This window comes from Lepisma saccharinum, chromosome 27, assembly GCF_977018435.1.
Source record: "Lepisma saccharinum chromosome 27, izLepSacc3.1, whole genome shotgun sequence".
Taxonomy (NCBI): Eukaryota; Metazoa; Arthropoda; class Insecta; order Zygentoma; family Lepismatidae; genus Lepisma; species Lepisma saccharinum.
Window position 1 is genome coordinate 57531525 of NC_139255.1, and position 22743 is coordinate 57554267.

General features: G+C 40.9%; 1 protein-coding gene across 9 annotated transcripts in view; it reads left to right on the forward strand.

Annotated features, from left to right (window-relative positions):
• The window catches only part of Fak (protein tyrosine kinase 2 Fak), a 211903-nt gene that overhangs the window by 96809 nt on the left and 92351 nt on the right, over positions 1–22743 (forward strand). For all 9 annotated transcript variants that reach the window (XM_083113124.1, XM_083113121.1, XM_083113122.1 and 6 more), the window contains 2 exons: positions 9367–9532; positions 21477–21608. In XM_083113124.1, the coding sequence (XP_082969250.1) occupies positions 9389–9532; positions 21477–21608 (276 nt within the window). In that variant the 5' untranslated portion in view covers positions 9367–9388. The remainder of the gene's footprint in view (positions 1–9366; positions 9533–21476; positions 21609–22743) is intronic.

Genomic DNA, 22743 nt, shown 5'->3' on the forward strand with positions numbered 1-22743 from the left:
TCAAATTCAAATAGCTTTACTTTGGGCAAGCACCGAACTTCCTTTACAGCACACAAATCAGTGAAATGTCAGGGAATTTTGCAGGTCGTCTGGAATTTACGTGCATTTTGGAGTCTGCAAGAGAGAAAGTTGCAAGATCAACAAGCAGTTCACTTGCACTTCTGGATTCGGTTCTTCTGATTCCACTCCCAAAAAAGATTCAGTTTAGAAACTTGTTTCTTTCGTTCTTATGATTCTAAGTCTTGTGCAAAATTATGACTCCTTCGAATTTCTGTAATAAAATTTCACTTTTATAATTCTAGATATTAGAAAGAATATCAAAGTAATACTTGCAGTCCAGATATCTGATTGATAACTAAAGTACATTGACAATATGATCATAATTATCGGAAAGGTTGGTGAAGATGAGGTTATAGTCTTTTATTTTGTAGATCTTAGTCTTGTTGGCATTTCCTGTAGAATTCCTATATGCAACAAAGATTTCTCCAGATGCTGTGCACTTATAAATGTAAGCAAAAAAGCAGCATTTTCTACGACACTATAAATCCGCCAGAAAATGAAAGATTGTGTATGAACTTTTTCTGTTGTTTTTATATTGTGCAGAAATTATGTACCTCTGTTACCTTAACCTGAAGGCTAGATGCACGTGATTGTAGCATCCAATACATTTGATGCCGATTGTAATTTTACTCTTCGAATTTTCACGTGTTCTTGTGTATGTAGAATGAAATTTGCTAAGAAAAAGTTGTGAAAGTGAATATTCATAATAATTAACGGATTATATATTTAATTGAAAAACACAAGGTTCAAAAGCAAAAATCATGATGATAAACATGTCTCATTTTTGGACTGGAAAACCTGGAAATGTCAGGGAATTTCATAATCAAAAAGTCGTAGCCACCCTGAAGTTTTTAAAAACTTATATGAAAAGCTGGTAGCTTCTCAAAGAAATGACAAGGAAGTTCATCCTGGAATCTGCATCATTGTGGTTTAGCATGGCTGTAGTCCACCATAGCTTTGCGTCTTTTGTCATATGTGTACACAGCCTCAGCTTTTAACATAGGCGTGATAAAAGCAGTTTAAGCCTTCTAGGTATTATACTGTTTTCAGACTTTTAAATCAAGAGACTTTTCCTCGCCAATGTTTTATCGGTGTTTTGTCAAAAAAAAATGACCATTAATATTGGGTTACGGGTGCAAATAGCTACGGAATTTACAATCATACAACGGCAGTTCAAAGCGGGCTGAACCTTGATTTTTGTGAAGTTCGTTGCGTTTTCCTGGTTCCACCAGGTAGAACTGCCAGGGCGAAGTCTCGGGCCTGGAATGCCTGTTCGCTGCTATCGGTGAAGAGATCTTGCACTTTCAGCCATTGTGGCACCCTCTTCTGTGGCGAAATGGAATTAGCTTACATCGAAGCCTCAGCTATTTGCTTCGTCTGCAAAGCACTTGATCGGGTCTAAGGCATTCGACGTCGCACCTAACTGTACCGTTCGGGGTATGGAACCGAAGGGTGTTGGTTGTGCGTGAGCTGTGGTGTCTGTGGTATCTGTTTCGATGGGAACATCCATAAATATGGCCGTTTTCCCTGCAAGAATTGGCTAACGTTGCAGGAGTGACTCCTAAGAATTCACCGTTCAATGGACCTTTCGTCTACGAAGGATGTTCTCCTATGCCCATTGTCCGCTTATATTGTGGGACCGTGCGTTGAGCAATTGGCCAGTTATTCGTACAAGGTGGGTTGCGTGTTTTAGTGTTTATTATTCAACACAAATGCAAACAGAAGCCTGTCATATACTGTATATTGTACTGTATTTATTTGCATTTTCTTTGTGCAAGCTGTACGCACTACATAAATTTTACTTTACACGTATTTTCTCTTCTTCTAAAGTCATGTAATAATCTCTTTACGTTACTATACAAATAACTCTTAGTAGTTGATCAGATAAGGGCCTCCCCGATGTCACAGTGGTAGCGTCGCCGCCTTGTAATCAAGGGGTCCCGGGTTCGATACCATGTGGAGGCACATGGTGGTTCGGATTCCACTTTAAAACTGTAGATCCAGTCTCGATTAGCGTTACTGTGCATAAAGTGGACTTAAAACAACAAATCAGTTGATTAAATATAAGACAATTAGACATAATAACTATAGTTTAACAATCCAAATATTGCACATTCAAGTAAAGATGTGTGTCCTGGTCATTTGGCCTCCAGTTTCTATATACCTGTACTCTGTTTCAATCTTTCACTTCCCACACAAACTCCCCCCTTGCACTATTTCTCTGGCTGTCTTTTACACTTCCATTGTGTGATAAGGGATGTTTACACTTTAGGTTACACTATAAAGATGGCTCGACTGGAGCATGATCACTCATTTCGCTGCCTTCTCTAATAGCTTTCCCCCGCCGTTCTCTTACTTCTCCCAGGTATTTCCCCACTTGCTGCCCCGCTTCCTTTATCTTTATTCTGTCGTCCACCACTTCTGTCACGTCCCTCGCTGTTAAGTTTTTCAGAAACCTGTCCCTTAGGTCACGTGTAGAAGGCAGTTCAGGAGCATATACTGTAAATGATAAGTATGTAAACGCAAGTGGAGGTACTAGGATTTTGTGGTGTGAGTGGGGCACGGGATGACTCAAAAATGTGGGTGGCCCACATCGAGCAGAAGTGTGCTTTGAAATTCACGTTTTAGCACGAATTCAAACAAGAAGGTTCACATCATTATGTGTACATTTCCATTTAATTTTTTTATCGAGAACTACGTCTTATTATATTTTGGCAGGGTGACCAGCCTAGTTTGGCGCCGCCCGTGCTGTAAGTCTACTGGAAATATTAATGGAGCGAATTTACAATCCCGGAAGTATCTTCAATTGCTTTCAAATTCTGCATACTCACTAATTTTGGCCTCGTAATGACGAATCTGCAGTTAAAATTTCGCGGTCACGTCTAGAAATTGCGGACTAATCCGGACCAAAAGGGGGATAAGTTGACCGGTTTAACGAAAGTCCGGAACAGACTAAAAGAACAGTAGAAAGTGCATTAAAACTCCGTTTATAGCAACAAAACACATTTATTATGGTGTATTTAAAGGGCATAGGCCTAAATCCACTATACAGTACAGTACAAAGTCTGCGGGAAACAGAATTTCATCAGTGGTTGACTGCCTTTTCTTTGGGAAGTTCTCTTGGTGACTTCTAGCCACATTTAAAACCTTGCATTCTGTATTTTTTTCGTCTTTTGCCTGTCTGGATTCATCGAAGTCCGGCTTATCGGTGTCCGGATTAACGAGGTTTTACTGTATGACCTTTGTTTTTCTCAGCAATGTGTATATCATTTTGATGAAAGCAAAATATGTAAATATCCTATATAGTGACAATCATTTTAGGTGTGGATATCTTTGCAGAGGGAACTGTCAGTTGAAAGCACGTAGCGACTGGGCGTGGACATAGAAAACGCAACGTTACAGGAAGTTGTTCCCCTTTTGCTGAATTGCAGTTTTCTTCTAGTGTTGAAATATATCCTGACAATGTTCGCGTTATTCTTGAATCCGTGAGCAGGGTTAAAGGAAAATGACTGATCGCTTTTATACGTTTCGCGATGTGGAATTCTGGCCGGTTAGTTAATTTCGGCTTTTTAGTTGACGAAGAACCCACAAATCATACTGCTGTGTTACCTTACTTTAAATTATTTTGGGTGAAATTTGCATACCTCCACACGATATATATTTGTAATTTTTGATGGATGATGCAATAAATTTTGTAGCATTATTCGGACACGAAATCACGACCTTGCCCAACTTTGTGGCCGCATACAAGAGGGAATTTATTTTTTATTATTATTACATACTATAATCCCCTTCGGTGGCTGAGCCCGTCGGGTACGTGGCTCACAATTAGGATGGTGGCGAGAACGCAACAGTCCTCTTTAAATTAAGACGAGACTTAGTATCCGGGAAACTCGGTCTCGTTCGCGACATTACTGCTAATAAACTAATGTAACTAACAAACTAATGTACTCGTATCTGATAACTTACGAAAATAGCTTTAGTGGTAACAGTGAACATGTATCTAGCGAGATAGGCATAGAACAGAAAATGTTATTTTTATCTTGAATGTATGCAACCGCGCTGTACAAGGTTCACCTTTGTCACTGATTGATTTGATTGATGTGGTTTGACTTCGCTTCTGACACTTTTGGCTAATCGCGAAGATGAGGACGAGTGATAATATGATGAAATTAACGAAGGGACACTCACAAAGAACAGCCATGCCCAGAGCGGGATTCGAACCCGGGATCCTCGGCGTCGTAGCTTGCTGTGATAACCTCTCCGCCACGGATGTCGGCGTTGTCACTAATGTGTTGACAATTGACAATAAGTCAGTCTGTTTTGAGTCCGCTTTATGTACAGATAGATTGATCAGGATCGGACCTACGATTTAAAATTAGATTGATTACAAGGAGGCCCAATTATATATATATATATATATATATATATATATATATATATATATATATATATATATACACACACACACATATATAAGCAGATTGGTATCCTCTTGGTAAGTATGAATATATCTTGTAGTAAAGTGATTGTACTTGAGATAAAATTTTCATCCGAACTTTGGTAGGGAACTGAGTGTCTTTCCCTCCCAGCCAACTAAAGAGCCGAACACGTAATCCTTTTGTGGGTGTTGTGAATTTTCCTCATGTTTACCCAAACGTATTGCCGTCTTCGTGACATCATTTTGGCTTCCGGTTGATGTGAGTCCTTTTGCCGTTATCGGCAGTGCAAGTAAACAGTGCATTTCTCCCTCAAACTCTGTATTGATGACGTATGTGTTCACATTGACGCATTTCAGCCCCGTTTGTCACTTCGTGTAGCTCACGAACAATTAGACGACTTGGCTTCGTTTACTCTGCACCGTGGAATGAAATGGTATTCGCTCGGAAAGTTATGGGAGTTTCCTATCATATTCAAAAATAGCTGCATAATAAATCTCTGTATCTAAACGTCAGTTGGTTAAGTCATTAATTGTCTTGTCCCCCCCCCCCCCCAATCCGTCCTCCTGTTTGTTCTTATTTACCGTCACTTTCCCGTCATTTCTTATGACGATCGTTCCACAAGGGAACGTCCATACGCAGGTGGGACTTCAACAACCCGGAAACGTCAGTGGCGAGATAGTGACTCTGCTAGAGTGCGCGTCAAATCTCCTGCATATGGCCTTGAACTGCTGAACAGCACCAGCGAATCGCAGACGTGCGGCGTTGCCTGTTCAGAACCTGTTTCACCTCGCTACTAAATCGTGTACCTGGCGCTCGGATATAAATAGATTATTTCAAGTATCAGTAGTTCAACAGATGGAAAGATAATGAATTTGCGAGTATGTACGAAAAACAAGCGTGATTGTAGCTTATACCGTTCCCTCTGTAGAAGCAATGTTATTATAAACGTATTTGCATTGTATCGTTTTTGTTCTCCCTTCGTTCCTGTTGCATTTCCTACGTCTTTAGTGTGTGTGTGCAGCATGTCGTTGAGTAAACCAAGTGGTAGTGATAGCGAGAGAAGAGAGAACAATACAGTGTTGTACGAAGCCAGGCACGGCAGGTGATTTTTCAGGTGTACAATTTTTTTTTAAAAAAAATGTTCCAGTGAAGAAGAGATCAGTAAAATTGACTTTAAGAAGTGCCAGGCTCTAACAGCTCAAGCGTGTGGTGTGAATCAAGCTACCGTTTCTCGGATATGTTCGGGGGCAAAACAATGTGGATCGGGGCCTGCTCAAATGTTTCAATCACCTAGAAAGCACATTAACGTACCAAAAAAGAACGACAAACTTACATAACTTTGAAAAAGACGTAGTTCGTAGAACCGTCTTTGAAATTTACGATTGTGGCGAATTTTCTACTGCCAAAAAGATAACGTACTCTTTACGGGACAAAATATCTTACAAAGGCTATACAACTTCCACCTTGAGAATATTGAAACAATTATGCAGTCCCTCTGGCATAATCAGGTATGTTTTTTTCTCCCATTAAGTTTATTATATGTTATATTATCTAATGTTCCGTGCTCTCCGTGACAAGGCGTTTCGCTCAACCACGCTGTCTCTTTTCCGTGTGAGATTTCGACATGGCACCGCTGCAGTGCGCTGCTATTGGTTATCGCCATATGCAGGAGATTTGACGCGCACTATAGTAAGACAGCTAACTTATCCTCGTGATTGCACTCGTCGCGATGTATTAAAACTGTATACTACTGATTGGGATCACGTCACTAAATTCTTCTCTCCTGACCACCACCATGGTGGAGTGGTTATCGCAGCGCGCTACGACGCCAGGTGTCCCGGGTTCGAATCCTGGCCTTGACATGGGTGTTCTTTGTGAGTGTCGCTTTCATCAATTTCATCAATCATCCTCATCTTTGCGGTTAACCGAAAGTGGCAGAGAATCGAAGTAAAATAAACCAAATCAATCATCGTGTCGCCTCAGTCTGTGAATGCTTTTCTACCGATTGGAAAGGGGCCTCGTCTCTTCGGTATAAAAGCTTCCTAAGGAAGTAGCCAAATGTTCTTGTGAATTGATATCTGCATCGTCATCGTATAATTCCATTAAGCCTTGTTTCCATGATTATGAAAAACTAAATATGCTGACCAAGGCAGTAATTTATTTTATTAAAAAACATAAACTAACGTAACGTTTTTTGTACTTGATACAGAGTCTGAAGAAGACCTTGCTAGAAGGTTGAAACGTTACGTTAGTTTATGTTTTTTAATAAAATAAATTACTGCCTTGGTCAGCATATTTAGTTTTTCATCGTCATCGTGTTAAAAGGAACCAACGTGACCACTCGTTCGTGAAGACCAGCGCAGTTTAAACGGCTTTCAATTCAAGTGGAATCCAGAAATGTATAGTGACTCAAACCCACGATGTTTGAATCTAGTGGGAAGCTTTTTTTTAAAAAATAATAAAAAAAAAATGAAACTACTCGATCATGCGGGAGTTAATGTGTTCAACTCTACACTTCGTTTGCTCCCCATTTCCCATCGGGAACCGAAACCTAATCTCCCAGGGAAGTCAAACGTCCTATCGACTAGTGCACAGGTGTTTGTTTTTAATTATAGAATAAGTTTTATCTATGTAATTAAATTAACAAATTTATTATGTGTACTTTCCATAATATTAATCACCAGCAAGTTACATATTATGAAAAAGAAACCTGCGAACCATTCACCATACGAGACCCCTTCCAAATCGAGAAAGAATCTTCGAGGCCGTCGCCTTGTAAGCGGTCCTGGGTTTGATTCCCGGTGGAGGCACATTTCACAGTGGTTCGGATCCCACTTTAAACTGTAGGTCCAGCCCCGATTAGCCTATCTGTGCATAAAGGTGTGTGCTAAGTTTGTTGCACTCCATGCTGTCATTATGTCACCAGTGTCTGCTGTGATTGTCATAGTCTTCGCTCGTTATCTGGTAACTGTCATTGTTCACAATATAATGAGTACACAAAGGATATGGCTGATTCATAATGATGGTATTTTGTTGACACGTGAGTTTTTTTCTGCACGTGGTTACTGGCTTTGGGACCAGGAACAAATGTAAAAGCGATGCCAACGCTTATTCTTTCCAGAGAGAGATTGAATACATGCTTTAAAATATTGATCAGAAGCTAAAAGAACTCCCCTGACCTCAAAAGCACAAATATGTATACAGAGTCACGAGAGTATATGACGTGGCGAGATTGCAGGTTCAAATCCCGCAACCTGTAATCCTCATCGAGGTTTTCTTGCGTTTTCGCTCAGTTTGTTGTGGACAAACAAAAAATTGATTTTAGTCAGAATGTGAAATTTCATGGGTTTAGTGGGGGCGGAGTTTTCAAGCAGAATTCAAGTTTTTTATGGAAGTAACGATCGTGTCATGAATGAAATTCATTCAGAAATAAATCGAATAGCTCTTTACAAGAGTGGGAAGCCCTGTAGTAACAAACATGTTCCCTTCTCTCTCTCCCTCTCGTATTCAAAACCAAAGAATAATGCACAAACAGCCTATCTCAGAGATATAAGGTAACATCACCGTTACGTTATCTATTGATTTTTAGCATCAGTAGGCCAGAATTATAAATTGGCAAACTATCTCAGAGACTCAAGGTGCCTCCGACCTCTGTGTAGTGGCTAACGCAATGCGCTACAAAGCCAGAGGTCTACATGATTGTAAAGTCCGTATGAGGCATAAATGTATTGTTGTGTTCGTTCTATGATCTATTTTATTAGTTCATCCACATTGTCGCAATTAAAACGGTGTAAAATAACCGAAATAGAAAGATCAAAGGCTTTAAAGTGTAGCACCCCATTTTTTTACGTATTGGCAGGGGCTTACACAGAATTTTCAGTTGAGGAGGAAATGCGATGATGACAGGGGGGTCTCTCTCTCTCTCTCTCTCTCTCTCTCTCTCTCTCTCTCTCTCTCTCTCTCTCTCTCTCTCTCTCTCTCTCTCTCTCTCTCTCTCAGGAGGAGGAGGAGGAGACCAATCCCGACTCTCGTTACCGAAATTTCCGGGTTCGAGTCCCGGTCTGGGCATGGGTGTACTTTGAGAGTTTCTCTTCATCAATTTCATCTATACTCTGTCCCAGTTATCTATGGAGCAAGGTCGTGCATAACGGCAGAGAAGGGGTGGGAATCGAGTGGGTAGAGCGAATCAGTACACGCTGCCGCTATGGCTGGTAACTGCAGTCCCCTTTCCCCCTCCACGCAATCTCATTTCCTCTCACGTGTTCATCGATGGAGCCGTCTCGCGTCACTACTTGCGCAGAGACTTGTTTTCGTTCGCTTGCCCTAGAGATTGCCGGGACAGAGTATAATCATCACTCCTGCTCATCCTTGCGATTGGCCGAAGTGGCAGGAGACATACAATAACAAAAATACAACAGTAAGAAGAGAAAGAAAGATGAAGAGAAGAAAAGCAGTGAGAGAAATTTTCACTTCTTTCTCATTTTTGGTTTCTCCAGGGGTCCCGGGTTCGAATCTTGGTCTGGGCATGGACGTGTGTGTGTCCATTCATCAATTTCATCATATCATAACTCATCCCCATCGCAATTTAGCCAAAAGTGGCACAAAAGGCGAAGTAAATTAAAGCAAATCAATCAATCATTTTTGTTTTTTAATTATTTTTTTATTATTAAGAATGGGGTAGGAAACAGCTCTGTCTCAGAGAGAGGAGTAAGTTAGATCCCAAAATTACATAATATGCTATTGTTGTGGTGTTGGTTGTGTTGATAATCACTGAGTATTGGTGTTCTTAGAATATGCAAAGAAGTAATGTTTCAACATTCCTGCAGGGTTCGTAACATGCTAATGTCGTTTCCTTTGTTTCCAGCCATGAGAGTTCCCAGGGCGGGATGAGTTCTCCAGAGGCCCGCTGCGGGACGCCGAATGCGTGTCGCGTGGGCAGCCCCGACCGCCTGGACAAGGCCACCCTCAAGGTCCACCTGCCCAACGGAGGCTTCAACGTCGTGAAGTTCGGCGATGCCATCGATGTCAAGGTAGGTGCCTTCTGTTCACAGAGCTCAGTTTCCTTCTTGTGCTTTCTGGCGCCGTTCCTCGTAACGTGAGTCCAATTTCCCAAAATGAACTTCCGGAAATGTACATTCCTAAGTTTCACGTAACTGCTTTTACAAGTTTTTTTCCCAAAAATTCTGCCCCAAGTTTTCTTGAGAGTGGATTGTACTTCGCGAAGGAATAATAGACTCTATTAGGCAGGGGTTTCCAACTGGCGGTCCGCGGGCCGCATGCGGTTTAAAGAACTTAAAAACATCATCCAGCTATTTAGCAATCCTCTTGGCGTTGACATCGAAGAACAAGAAGCTTTTCTCTCCTACTTGAATTGTGTGATTTGCAAGGCGATGTGTTCCTTCAAACTAGGCATGAAAAGGGGCCAGAGTTTTTCAAATACCTTTCAAGGAAACAGTTTCCAAACCTTCGTAGTTTTGGGCAAAGAATGACATCGATGTTCGGCAGCACATACACGTGTGAAAGTGTTTTTTCTTCAATGAAGTTCATCAAGAACCGCTACAGAAGCCGACTGGCACATTCTTCACTGTTTCACCTTCTGAGACTTTCAAATACAGAAATTGAAGTTGGCATTCCAACTTTAATAAAAGAAGCAGATCGGCCTCAATTTTCACACTTAACTATGAAGGCTTCTTATTTGTATGGTGTGTTTTTCATTTCTTTCAATTCATCCATAAGGATTGGGTTTTGTGAAAAAAATGTAATTATACAATTTTGATTTGTGATTCCATTGTTTTTATTGCCTCATTTTAGAAATTTAGGTCATGTGAAAGTACTACATTTTCAGTTCAGTACTTACAATTTTTGTAATTCTTAATCCCCCATAAAAAAATGCGGCACGCCAATCAACTACTGGATATAATTTTGGCCCTCGGACCTTTTGAAGTTTGAAACCAGTTGGAGCTAGGAAAAGACGTTCGAACAGGAATCCTTGGTTTCGCTATCCCATTCCCGAATTTTTATAACCAGATCCCTGATGGTCTATTCACTGCTCGAGCCATTATTCCCTACTCTAATAGGGATCTTTCAGGCCGAAACTTATAACTTGGAAACGAGCCTTCAGAAATAAATGCAACTTTTCGTACTGCACATGAGCAGTGATCACAGGGCGACGACCCTTATAAGGGCAGACCTCACCCTTCCGTAGACTCGTGAGGGTGCGGAAGGCATGGACGTCCGGAAGGGGCCCCCGGAAAATGAATATCCACCTAGAAATTATATTTCACACATAATTTCATTTGTCACAGTAATTTGTGTTAATTATTGTAAGTGCGTTGAAGGAACATTATAATTTCAGAATGAAAGTGTTTTTCGAGGGGCAATCACTATTATGGGGGAAAACATGCTTCCTTTGCCCCCCCCCCCCAGAAACAGAATGTCTTGTTTGCCCCTCCGTGGAAAAAATCCTGCGGACATCCATGGAAGAAGGTTGAACGAAAATGACCACCTATGGCAGTGAATGCTATTTCACAAACTGTTTATCGCTTGTCGCTTCACCTTGAAAGCTTCCTTAGCTTTGATTTTTGTTTTAATCTACTTTATGCACAGATAGCCTAATAGGAACTCCACCGTGTATCGAACCCGGGATCCCTTGATTACGAAGCAACTACGTTACCAGCAGTAGCCCTGAAAGCTTCCTTGGAGTTGGATGCCCGAATCTTCGAAACTGCAGACTCTCCCATCCATAGTTCTCTCCGCGGGATGTTTACGTGGGCGTACAAAGATTTTTTCTCCCGAGAGATTTTAAAGAAGGTAGATCTGTACCAGTCCTTTAATAATTAAATCAATTTTATGTGACCGAATTGAAATTATTTGTGTGAAACATATTTTAGACTGACATTCGTTTTCTAGAATGGGGGACGCTCCCTCGGAATGGGCGGAGGTGTACAGTGCGATCCATGAGTAATACCGTGCAAATTGTCCATCAGCATGTTCGTGTACTTTATTTGACCCAATAAGAGCTTCAAGAATTAAAAGAAAACTCAAAACAAGCTGTTGACAACTTCTTCACCAGCATACATAAAAATCCATCGCTTAAAAACACATAGGATGTAATAGAAAAATTAATGAAAATAGTCATGGACAATTTGCACGGTAATACTCATGGATCCGACTGTACATATTATCGTTTCGTCAAAGCTAGGTGGTTAATAATAGGAAAATCAGAATGAGGCACAGTAAGAAGCAATGAGATTTTGAAACTAGGCCCAAAGTTAGTTTTGTAGATATTCATGCTGGCATATAACCCAGCTTTCATAGTTATTTATGTGCGCTTTGAATTTGTGCATTACGCAAGCAAGACCCCCTCCCTCCCTCCCTCCCTCCCTCCCTTACCCGGTGCCCTCGTGAAGTCAGCGTTTGCAATTGTCCCCCAATCCAGTGTGTTCCTTCATGTGACAATTCCTCAGATCTCGTCTCCCTTCACGTGACTGCAACATCGTCTTCCGCTTATATGAGTCGGATGGCATTACCCAATATTTTTGGCACTCACCCAGTGCTTGTCGGACACGTGCTTCTGCTTGGTTTCTTTTCATGTCGCCAATTCTAATGATTGTTTTCAGTACGGACAGAATTTCCTGTACGTTTCTTAAATACTATACTCCCGGTGGCTGCTCACCAGGAATTCCGGAAATTATCCGTGAATTATTGGTTCCGGGAATTGTGCTTGATTTTTGTTTCGTAGACGTGAAAAAATAGCAACTTTTATTTATCCAAATCCCATTAAATTTATACATATTTATAAATGTGAAAAAAGACAGTGTCCCAAAATAGTGTTTACACTCTTCGAACGTTAATAACGAGAATACCAATAACAGCAAGGATAAACTTTTTTGCGTGTCACATACCTTAAAGTTATAGATGTTCATTGGCGGCAATACTTTGTCTGCAATGTTATAGAGCAGATCGACAAATCAACAAACAGTCCTGGGTTCGATACCCGGTGGAGGCACATAGTGGTTCGGATCCCACTTAAAACATCAACTCAAACCAAACTCAAATTCAAAAAATCAACGAAAAGCACATATCGTTTCCACAGGAAGGGGCGTACGCAAGGGGGGGGGTACGGGGTTTAAACTCCCCCCTTGAGCGTTTGAAATAATATGAAAAATGCTGTGAAGAAAATTAAAAATGGCGAATTTATTACAGTCAAGGATCTGTGACAATACTACTACTACTACTACTAATAATAATAATAATAATAATTTGAATTGTTGTTCCCATGCAGCATGGAGAAAAGCACAGCATTCCAAACACACGCGTCTTTCAGAGTGAATTCCTTGAAAATAAACACGAATTCTTGAAAATAAAATATGAGGGCACTTTGATTTAAAAGAGAAAAAAGTTGTTTCGTATCTCAGCTGCATCAATGTTCAAGGAACATGTATTTTTGTGTGTGTGCGCGAGCAATGAACATTCACTAAAGAAAGTTCTTGGTTCGTTGTAAGCGGGTAATATATAGCTAGGCGGACAAGAATACACAACCGCCAGTCCACCTTTCTATTGGTGGCACGTTTAAATTTCTGATTTCAAACGACAATAACATTAACTATTGTAAAATGTTTTGTTGGTAAGAACAGCGAGACATTCCAGATGTGAATTATCGGGGACATTTATGCGGGGACAAGAGCTGAAAAATTCCAACCAATTCCAGGAATCGAACCCTGGTCTTCCGCGTGGTTGTCAGACGTCCTACCGACCAGAACACCGCAGCTCCTTGGATGAGTTCCATACTTTGATTATTTCAATTTATTTTAATATATTTTCTTGTTTTTATGGATTTTCTTCACACTTAAAATGTCTCACCTCGTTGACTAGACAATTATTTCGTATCAAAGAAACAAAAAAATGCCCCTAGAATTTGTCAAAGTCGAATGACTAGAAAGTAATTTCGTTCTATTCCTTTCATAAATACTATACTTATGTAGATCTCCGCTACTTAATAGTAGTAGTGAAATTAGTAGTATTTATTAGTAGTAATTCAACTAATTAATATATTATAAGTATTATTAATTAATTTTGATTATTATTTAATTAAAGTATAATAAAACAATGGTAATGTAAATTTGAAGAAAGCTTTAGAAATAACCCTCCCTGATGAAATCCTGCGTACGCTACTGAGCACATGTAGTGTCAATTGCATGTTTCATGTCATCCTGAGAACATGGCTTTGTGGAGTACATATCGTTCATCAGTATCCCAGAAGTAGAAATGCAGCTGTGTTAAATTAGGATATCTGGGTGGTTATTTGACACTTCTTACATTGCTCAAAAGAAAAATTGCTCACCTCTGACATTTTGGGTACACAAATGCCTACCGCCTGGTGGGCTGTGAGGAACTGAAAACAACAGAATGCCTAGGCAACGGAAATGGGTCGAGCCAACTTCACAGGGGTGAATGCCTACACGCGCTCACACACCCACCCAATGTGGATAATGCAGCTTCAATTACAAAAAGTTCAGTCAAGTTATCTTTAATAATTTCTCTGTTACTAACATTCAAAGAGTGTAAACACTATTTCGGGACACTTTATGTAAAAATGTAAATAAATATTAAAAATACAGTAAAACCTCGTTAATCCGGACTAATGGGGGGACCGGTTTAACGAAAGTCCGGATTAACTGAAATATCCTAAAAGAGCAGTAGAAAGTGCATTAAAACTCTCAGTTTTTAGCAACAAAACAAGTTTATTACGGTGTATTTAAAGGGCATAGGCCTAAATACACTATACAGTACAGTACAAAGTCTGCGGAAAACAGAATTTCATCAGTGGTTGACTGCCTTTTCTTTGGGAACTTCTCTTGTTGACTTCTAGCCACATTTAAAAACTTGCATTCTGATTTTGTTTTCCCTTTGCCTGTCCGGATTAAGCGAAGTCCGGCTTATCAGGGTCCGGATTAACGAGTTTTTACTGTATATACATTTTTATTAGTTTATAATAGTAATGTATAATAATAATAATCATAACCATAATAATTATTACTGTTATTATTTCTATTATTATTTTCTTTATCAATGTCCTGACAACCCCCCCCTCTCCCTTACAAAATTTCCCTATGCGCCCCGGTATAATTGATGCCAGTGGCGTGGCGGTTGAGAAAGACTTTTAGAGAGAGATTTACATTGACTTTGAAAGGATGAATGAAAGTGAAACTTGACGTTCGTAGCCAGTGCTCGAAGAACTCTTATTAGAAAAGGCGTCTTGCGGACCAACTTCCGTTCCGAAAGATAAGAGAGAGAGAAGGCGATCGCCTCGTCTGAATGCAGAGCCTCGTAATTCGTTCTTCTGGAAGCACACCCGAAGATTGAGATACGGTGCCAATTTTTGTAGCTGGATCCACGCCAGAATGAAGTCATTGACTGCCCCTCCCCCGGCCGGCAGACAGCGAGCCGCGCAATCGCTCGCTCCCACTGTTGCCCGATGGGCCTTATCTGTGCCCGAAAATTGAGCTACTCTTAAACTGCCCGGGAACTCTCCTCTTGTCAAGTTAATGCACGCAAGGCTAGCATTGACCTTGGTGGAAAGTGGACTAAACATGCTTCATATCGATACAAGTCATTTATATTGTGTCGCGAGAAGATTGTTCTTGAATGCTGGATTTAGGAGTGTGAGGGGTGACCTTTTTGGAAATCACTCAGATGTCAACGTACGAGGGCCACTATTTATATTTTGAGCCTTGGCAACACTGATTGAAGTTAGGCGCGATTTGACGTTTGCACGGAATCGTCTGGCATTATTGACCATAACGTACTTCAAATGTTTTGTCAATAGCTTCATTTGTGTTGTTTATGTTGCCTTGGAGATTGCGCGACAACAATAAAATGGAATTAACTCGTGAACATTTTCGTGCGATGATTTTTTACGATTTTCGACGTGGATTATCAAGACAAGAGTGCATCGATCAACTTACTTCCACGTTTGGCGACGAAGCCCCATCCTTTGCCACTGTGAAACGCTGGTATAACGAATTTAATCGTGGCCGCCATTCGCTCACCGACGAGATTCGCGAAAGTCGTCCAAAATCAGTTGCTGTTCAAGAAAACATTGATGCTGTGCAAAACCTAATACTGCAAGATCGTCATGTGACATACTGTGAGATTGAGGCAACCATAGGCATTAGTTCCACCAGCATATATAAAATATTACATGATCATTTAGCTGTGAGAAAGGTATGTTCTCGTTGGATCCCACACAATTTGACAAAAACTGAAAAAGACGCTCGCGTCAATTGGTGCAAACAAATGCTCAATAAATACAATCGTGGTGCTTCAAAAGACGTATATAAGATTGTAACAGGTGACGAATCATGGATATATGCATACGAGCCGGAACGTAAACAGCAGTCGACTGTATGGGTGTTTCAAGATGAACCCAATCCAACAAAAGTTGTTCGCGCTCGAAGCACATCGAAACAAATGGTCGCCTGTTTTTTCGGGAAAACTGGTCATGTGGCAACTGTGCCTTTAGAGGAACGTAGAACGGTCAACTCTGAATGGTACACAACAATTTGTTTGCCAGAGGTCTTCGGTCGAATACGCAAAACAAACAAACGCCGTCGGATCATTCTTCATCAAGACAATGCCAGCTGCCACACATCTCGTCTAACAACCGACTTTATGAACAGTCAAAAAATCGAATTGATGGGTTATCCGCCGTACAGTCCTGATTTGGTTCTTCTTGTTCCCGAATGTCAAGAATAAATTGCGTGGACAACGATTTTCGTCGGCGGAAGACGCCGTTGATGCGTTCAAAAACCAAATTATGGAGGTGTCTCAAGAAGATTGGAAAAACTGCTTTGACAAATGGTTCGAACGAATGCAAAAGTGTATTGACCATAAAGGAGAATACTTCGAAAAACAATAAAGCAGTTTTCAATGCCAAATTCCTGTTTTTTCATTGTTAGGCTCAAAATATAAATAGTGACCCTCGTACCATGGAAATTGTACTCTTGCTGGTAACCTAGGTTCTGGCTCCAGGACCCACAGCCATCATTATCTCGTGTTGGTTTTTTCAAAGCAAATACAGAGGTGTAAGGGGGTGACCTTTTGAGAATGCACCCAGAAGCCGACCTCACTTCCTGTACACCCGCTTACTGCAGGCTTGCAGGCCAACGAGACTGCGGTCTGGACCTATGACCAGTATAATTCTCTGTAGGGTTGCGTGTTGTCCTGTGTTTTGCTCATGTTAATCTAAATGGTTTAAAAAGATCGTGGCTATTGCGAGATATGGCCACCGGTTCTAAGTTATAATGAGTTACACTCTGATTGTACACCCAACGGCAGAAGAAACAGTAGGCGAATTGTTCATCATCATTTCATCCACTCTGTTTTCCACAACGGGATGATAATGGATTGAAATAAAGACGTCAATAGGAGAGGACAACTTCTGCTTCACATCGACAGAATTCCATTCCTTTAAGCAACACAAACATGTAGAATATAATAGAATGAAAGTAGTAATGGACAATTTGACTACCATTATCTGTGCCGTTGGCTGTATCTGAAATTCACCAAAGAAAATTAACAAACTCTCTAGCCTTCTTAAAGCGGGAGCTTTATGGCTGCAGCAACACAAGCCTTCCATCTGTCCCTATCCTAGGCAAGATCAATCCAATCTTTTCCATCCTTACCGATTTCCTTTAGGTCCATCTCAACATTATCCTACATGTCTCTTACTATCGGTTTTTCCCAACAAGAATCCTGTAAACTCTTCTTCCATTCGTGCCGTATGGCCTACCCATCCAAGTCGTCTTGATTTAATTATTCTATTTATATCTGGACATCAATACAAATTATGTAACCAAAGAAAATTACTCGTGCTTATTTCCTAACTGTGTTTTTACAACATAAATAAACGCTGTGTATTGGTCTCTTGGAAACCACGAAAGCGTGCGGGGGATGCTATCGACTATTTTTTTTTTTCGGGAGTCCCCCTAAGAAGACATTGAGTCATCGATCGAGCGTATGAAACCGTATCCGCCTCTTGTTTGAGCTGGCAAAGTGCGTTCCCACAGCCCACTGCCTCCCCTCGCGTAACTCAATATTAATGCTCTGCGGCGCATTGTGTGCGCGATAAGGTCCATCAGGGTACTTGGAGATGATTACGGAGCCAGCAGCGTGCTTCAAATGGGATCAGGGAAGAGTTTCAGAAATGATTTGTGTGGCTTTGGGTGCGTACAAGTGCGAAAAGCTTCCAGGATTAAAGTTGATTAGCTTTTTAAAAAATCGCGTACCTCTGGATTGAGTATATACTTCGTTAATCAAAAAGAAACTTTTTGCTGCAAGTTTTTGTTGTTTAACTGCGCAGAATCTACATTGTTAGCGTCTTCTCTTAATCTGCTGCCTGCGCGCCTATCTTCATTTATTAGTTAAAAGCCCGTTAGATGCCAGAACTGAAGTTATTTATTTACTGGTCTTGCAATTGACTAGTTCATTTTTTTCAGTCAGCTAAATCGTGGATTAGAATTTTATTTTCTGCTTGAATAAGCGGTTTTCCTTGTTTTCGAAATGAGTCAAGCTGACCTCCGTGCCGGACTAGTTCACATTGCGCGCTACGACGCCAGGGGTCCCGGGTTCGGATCCCGGCGTGAACATGGGTGTTCATCAATTTCGTTGAATCACCACTCATGCTCGTCGTCGCGATTAGCCAAAAGTGGCATAAAAGCGAAGTAAAATTAACGAAATCAATCAATCACCCCTACATTCCATTATTTTTTAAAAAAGTTATAATTTTCCTTCCATTTTTTCCCCTTCTGTATCATCATTCAGTATTCCTTTCTCACTCTTAGTGGGCCTTCTCGATGGCGTAATTGGAACGTCGTCGCCTTGCAGCAAGGCGTCCCGGATTCGATGCCCGGTGGAGGCGCATAGTGGTTCCTTTTCTTTAAACTGTAGGTCCAGTCCCGATTTAGCTTTTCTGTGCATAAACGAACTAAAATCCTCTTTTGTGTCCTCATTATGCTCAGATAGGCTAATGGGAACTGGATCTAACGTTTGTACCACTTTTCGCGACAGTGAGGATGAATGATTCGATTAAATCGAACGTACACTCACAAAGAGCATTCATGCCCGTGCCGGGACTCGAACCGAAACTTCGCTGGCGAGGTCGAGAGTAGACCACATAACGCTCTTTCTCGGCTAGCAAGCCGGCTCTACCGGGAAACGAAACCGAGTCCCCTCCCCCCTTGATTATAAGGCTACATTAGCCACCACTGGCGTACGCAGAGGGGACTGATGGGGCTACAGCCCCCTCCGAAATTTTGACAAAATCGACATTTTCAAATACAAGCAGTGAAGAACTCCAGAGTTCAAAAACCAAAGTGGTAAATTCAAACCCCCTTAAACTGACTCCCGATTTCGAGAGTAGAAAGATCCAAAAATACGAAATATCTTATTGTGCATATTGTCTCCCTAGAAAGCAGCTTTATGTGCATCTTCGTGACCCTCGAGCGTCATTGAAATTGTTAATGTGGCCCGCACTGTCTGACGAGTTGAAACCTCCTGCACTACGGTGTCGTCTTTTAATCGGTCCATCCTTTGACATACATTTGTAAATGCTCTTTGCAGTGGCGTCGCTAGGTCCATTTTAGGGGGCTTCAGCCCCCCAATCCCTCGATAAGCCCCCCCCCCCAACTTTTAGCTATTATTACATACAGTATTTCGAGAAAACATATTTGAACAATGCAGGAACATACCTCTAGATACAAAAAATTACCTGAAGAACTTGACATACACCAACACATCCATAGTACATTTAATGAACGCCATGCCAAAAGACATGTTTCCGAACTTATGCAGAATGTTGCAAATTGCAGTGACAATTCCTGTGACATCAGCATCGTGTGAGAGGAGTTTTGCTGTTTGAAGATAATCAAGACATTTTTGCTTAATAGTATGGGCCAAGATAGACTTTCCTCACTTGCAATACTGGCCATAGAAAAGGAAGAGTGCCATGAATTGTGTGTGGATTGTGTTATTGATAATTTTGCAAGAAATTCGAACCGCAGAGTACAGCTGATACATAAAGACATAGTTCACCAGCATTAGAAAAACCGGACAAGAATATCCATCTGTTTTCATAAAAATTAATGCAGTAAGTCTATGTTAGTTTTAATTCCTTATGCTTGTTATATAGGTAATCACTTTGCTATTTCCAAACATTAAAAATATTTACAATAGCAGTAAGTCATGTATCTGGTTGCAGCCCCCCAAAGTAGATGGCATAGCGACGCCACTGGCTCTTTGAAATTTTAGCTCTATTAGACTTTTACTCTAGTAAACAAAGATAAATAAGAAATATGATGTCGAACCTAGATTTTGATCCCTTAGAAAATGTTCGGAAACTCTGCGTGTAAGGAAAAATCGTGTAACCTGAAATCAAAATAGGCAGACCTGTCGCATTTTGCCTCGGTACGCTTCTTTTCGTGCGTGTGCGTCATGGAGAAGTTTCGTATCGAAATATATCAGTTGGAAGGGGACGGGTGATATCCCTCGCAAACGAATGCTCGGTTTAACTTCATCTGGCGCGGGTCGCATGTATTTCCGAGAGGTCGGAGTGCGTGCCAGAAATAGTCTTCGGTGAACTCGAAATTGGAAACCCACGCACCGCTGAACCCAAAACTTCCTTAGTTCTCTCTCGGCTTCTAAATTGACCCCTCCCACATCCTCGGCACGAAACTTCCACAGTTTTACGTCACATAAAAAGGGAGAAGAAATAAATGTACCAGTTTGGGAAGAAGACGTTCCCGGTGGTGTATTTACGATTTTATTTCTGGTGTGTGCGCGCGCGTGTGTGTTAAGCTGTGCAGATTGTAGCGTGTTTGCAACCACATGCTTCACGGTTTTCGTCAAAAATTATCATAAATCCTATTTCAAGAAATGGTTTGATTTGATTTTTGTTATTTATTGTCACATTTCCGCTTTTTTGGCTACTCGTGACCATGTGGATGACTGATGATGTAAAGTTGATGAAGGGACACTCGCCAAGAACACCCATGCCGACGAGGACCCTTGGCGTCATAGCGCACAGGGCTAACCACTCGTCGGCTCAAAAAACGATTGTACATGCTTAATCCGTTTGTTGTTTTAATCTGAAAGTGTTTTATATATTAAATAAACATGGGGTGTAACGGGTTGCTCTTTTCGTAAACACCCGAATGTCAACCTCTCTTCCTATCCCTGTACTGCATGTTGCAGACAAACTGGAATCTCAGAAAGTACAAGTATAACTTTCCGTGGGCCGGCCCCCGTGGCGGAGTGGTTAGCACATCGCGCTACGACGCCAGGTGTCCCGGGTTAGAATCCTGGCCTGGGCATGGATGTTTGTGAGTGTCCATTCATCAATTTCATCATATAATCACTCATTCCAATCTTGGCAAATTAGCCAAAAGTGGCACAAGAGGCGAAGTAAAATAAATCAAATAACTTTCCGTGGGGCTTGTCTTCTGTTCTGTCCATGTGTGGTTGTGGTTGTCCTTTAATCAATTTCATCTTGTCACCTTTTATTCTGCCAAAAGCGGCAGAAAAGCGAAGTAGAATTAAACAAATCAATTAATTAAAGTAACAAATTTAAGGCATTGTGTTGAAACTATGAACAAAAATGATTAATGTATGCCAATCCTGCCCCAAAACCGATTGTGGTTTTGAAACCATTAATATGAATAATGCACATTAAAATACAAAATGAAGTGTTTAATTTGAAAAATATTAATTTAAAAAGCGTTTTATACAAATGTTAAAACGTTGAAATTGCTGTTTAGAATACCAAAAAAAAAAAAAAAATGTACAGCTTCCTAAAACCAAGGTCAACAATGACAACCCTATTTTTGAGTCGGGGTCTGCTTAAGGTTTGGTAACCCCCTAAACTACGCCTTTGTTAAAGTTGCTTTATTAATGGCGAATTCTTTCTCTTTCTTGCAGGGCATCATCACTCTCGTCACGAGCAGATTGGCGGCGGGTGAGCGAGCCTATCAGCACCTTTACTCGATGCGGCTCCACCACCCGCCCACGGGGGAGGTGTACTGGCTGCACCAAGACACCACAATGTACCAGGTGAGCGAGTGCGATAAAAATTCATGAAATGCTGATTGCTTCTTGCGGCATGTAGGTTTGGGAAGGGATTCCAAACTGAACACCTGGCCGCTTTACTTTTGAAGTGTAGTTTCTTTCTTAAAGAAAATCTTCCACTCGTCAACTACGGAAAGTGTAATTATTACGTTAGGTTTTATGTCCGCCATATTGAAACGCTTCGATCGGTTTTACTCAAATGCAAATCTGGAATAACTCTCAAAGGTACTCATGAACTGGAAACCACTAGACACTGAGTCGTGAAGGTATTTCTGACGTCATGTTGCGCACGTCTCTATATTGAGAAATATTGAGTTGCATGAAAGGCTTGATTGTAACACTATTACGATAGTAAATAACAGAATATTAGAGTAAAGTTTTTGAACTATTTTTTTTTCATGGTCTGGAAGCGAGAGAGGGGGCATCCAAAAAGTGAATACTTAAATTATGCATTTCACACATATAATTTCATTTCAATCACAATTTATGTTAATTTTGTAGTGGCGTAGCAGAAACATGATAAACTTCAAATTGAAGGACTGTTGTTTTTTTTGTGGGGGCAACGCTGTTATGGGGGAAAACATGGCCTCTTTCCCCCTTGGAATAATATACCTTGCTTGGCCCTCTCTGGAGAAAATCTTGTGGACGTCCATGGCTAGGCAATTAATGTGGTATTCGTTTGTGTGAAGTCTGTTTACACCTTTCAAGATGGCGGACGACCGGGGTTGGGATGCCCGTTGAGTTGTACAGTAAAGCTAACTCTTGATTGTTGATGCTATTACACCGAGAATACAAAAAGGAGCGGCTCTTTGTATTCAGTGTTCGCCTCGAAGAATTTCCATCTGTTTCATAAATCGACGTTTTTCCACATGAGTGACACTATGTTGAATTTCTGGGATTACATAAAGAGCTCTACGCTTGATACCTGCATACATTCGATCACACGCTCATCACAATATAATTGAATGATCTTACTAAAAACTATAGATCATGCATGCTGTACAGTCACAGACACACAATGCTAAAACAGTTATTAATGGTTTCAATGTCATTTGCCGGGAATAAAAAAAATCGTATTATTTTGGTTTCGAACATGCAAACTCAAGTATCAAAGTCTTTA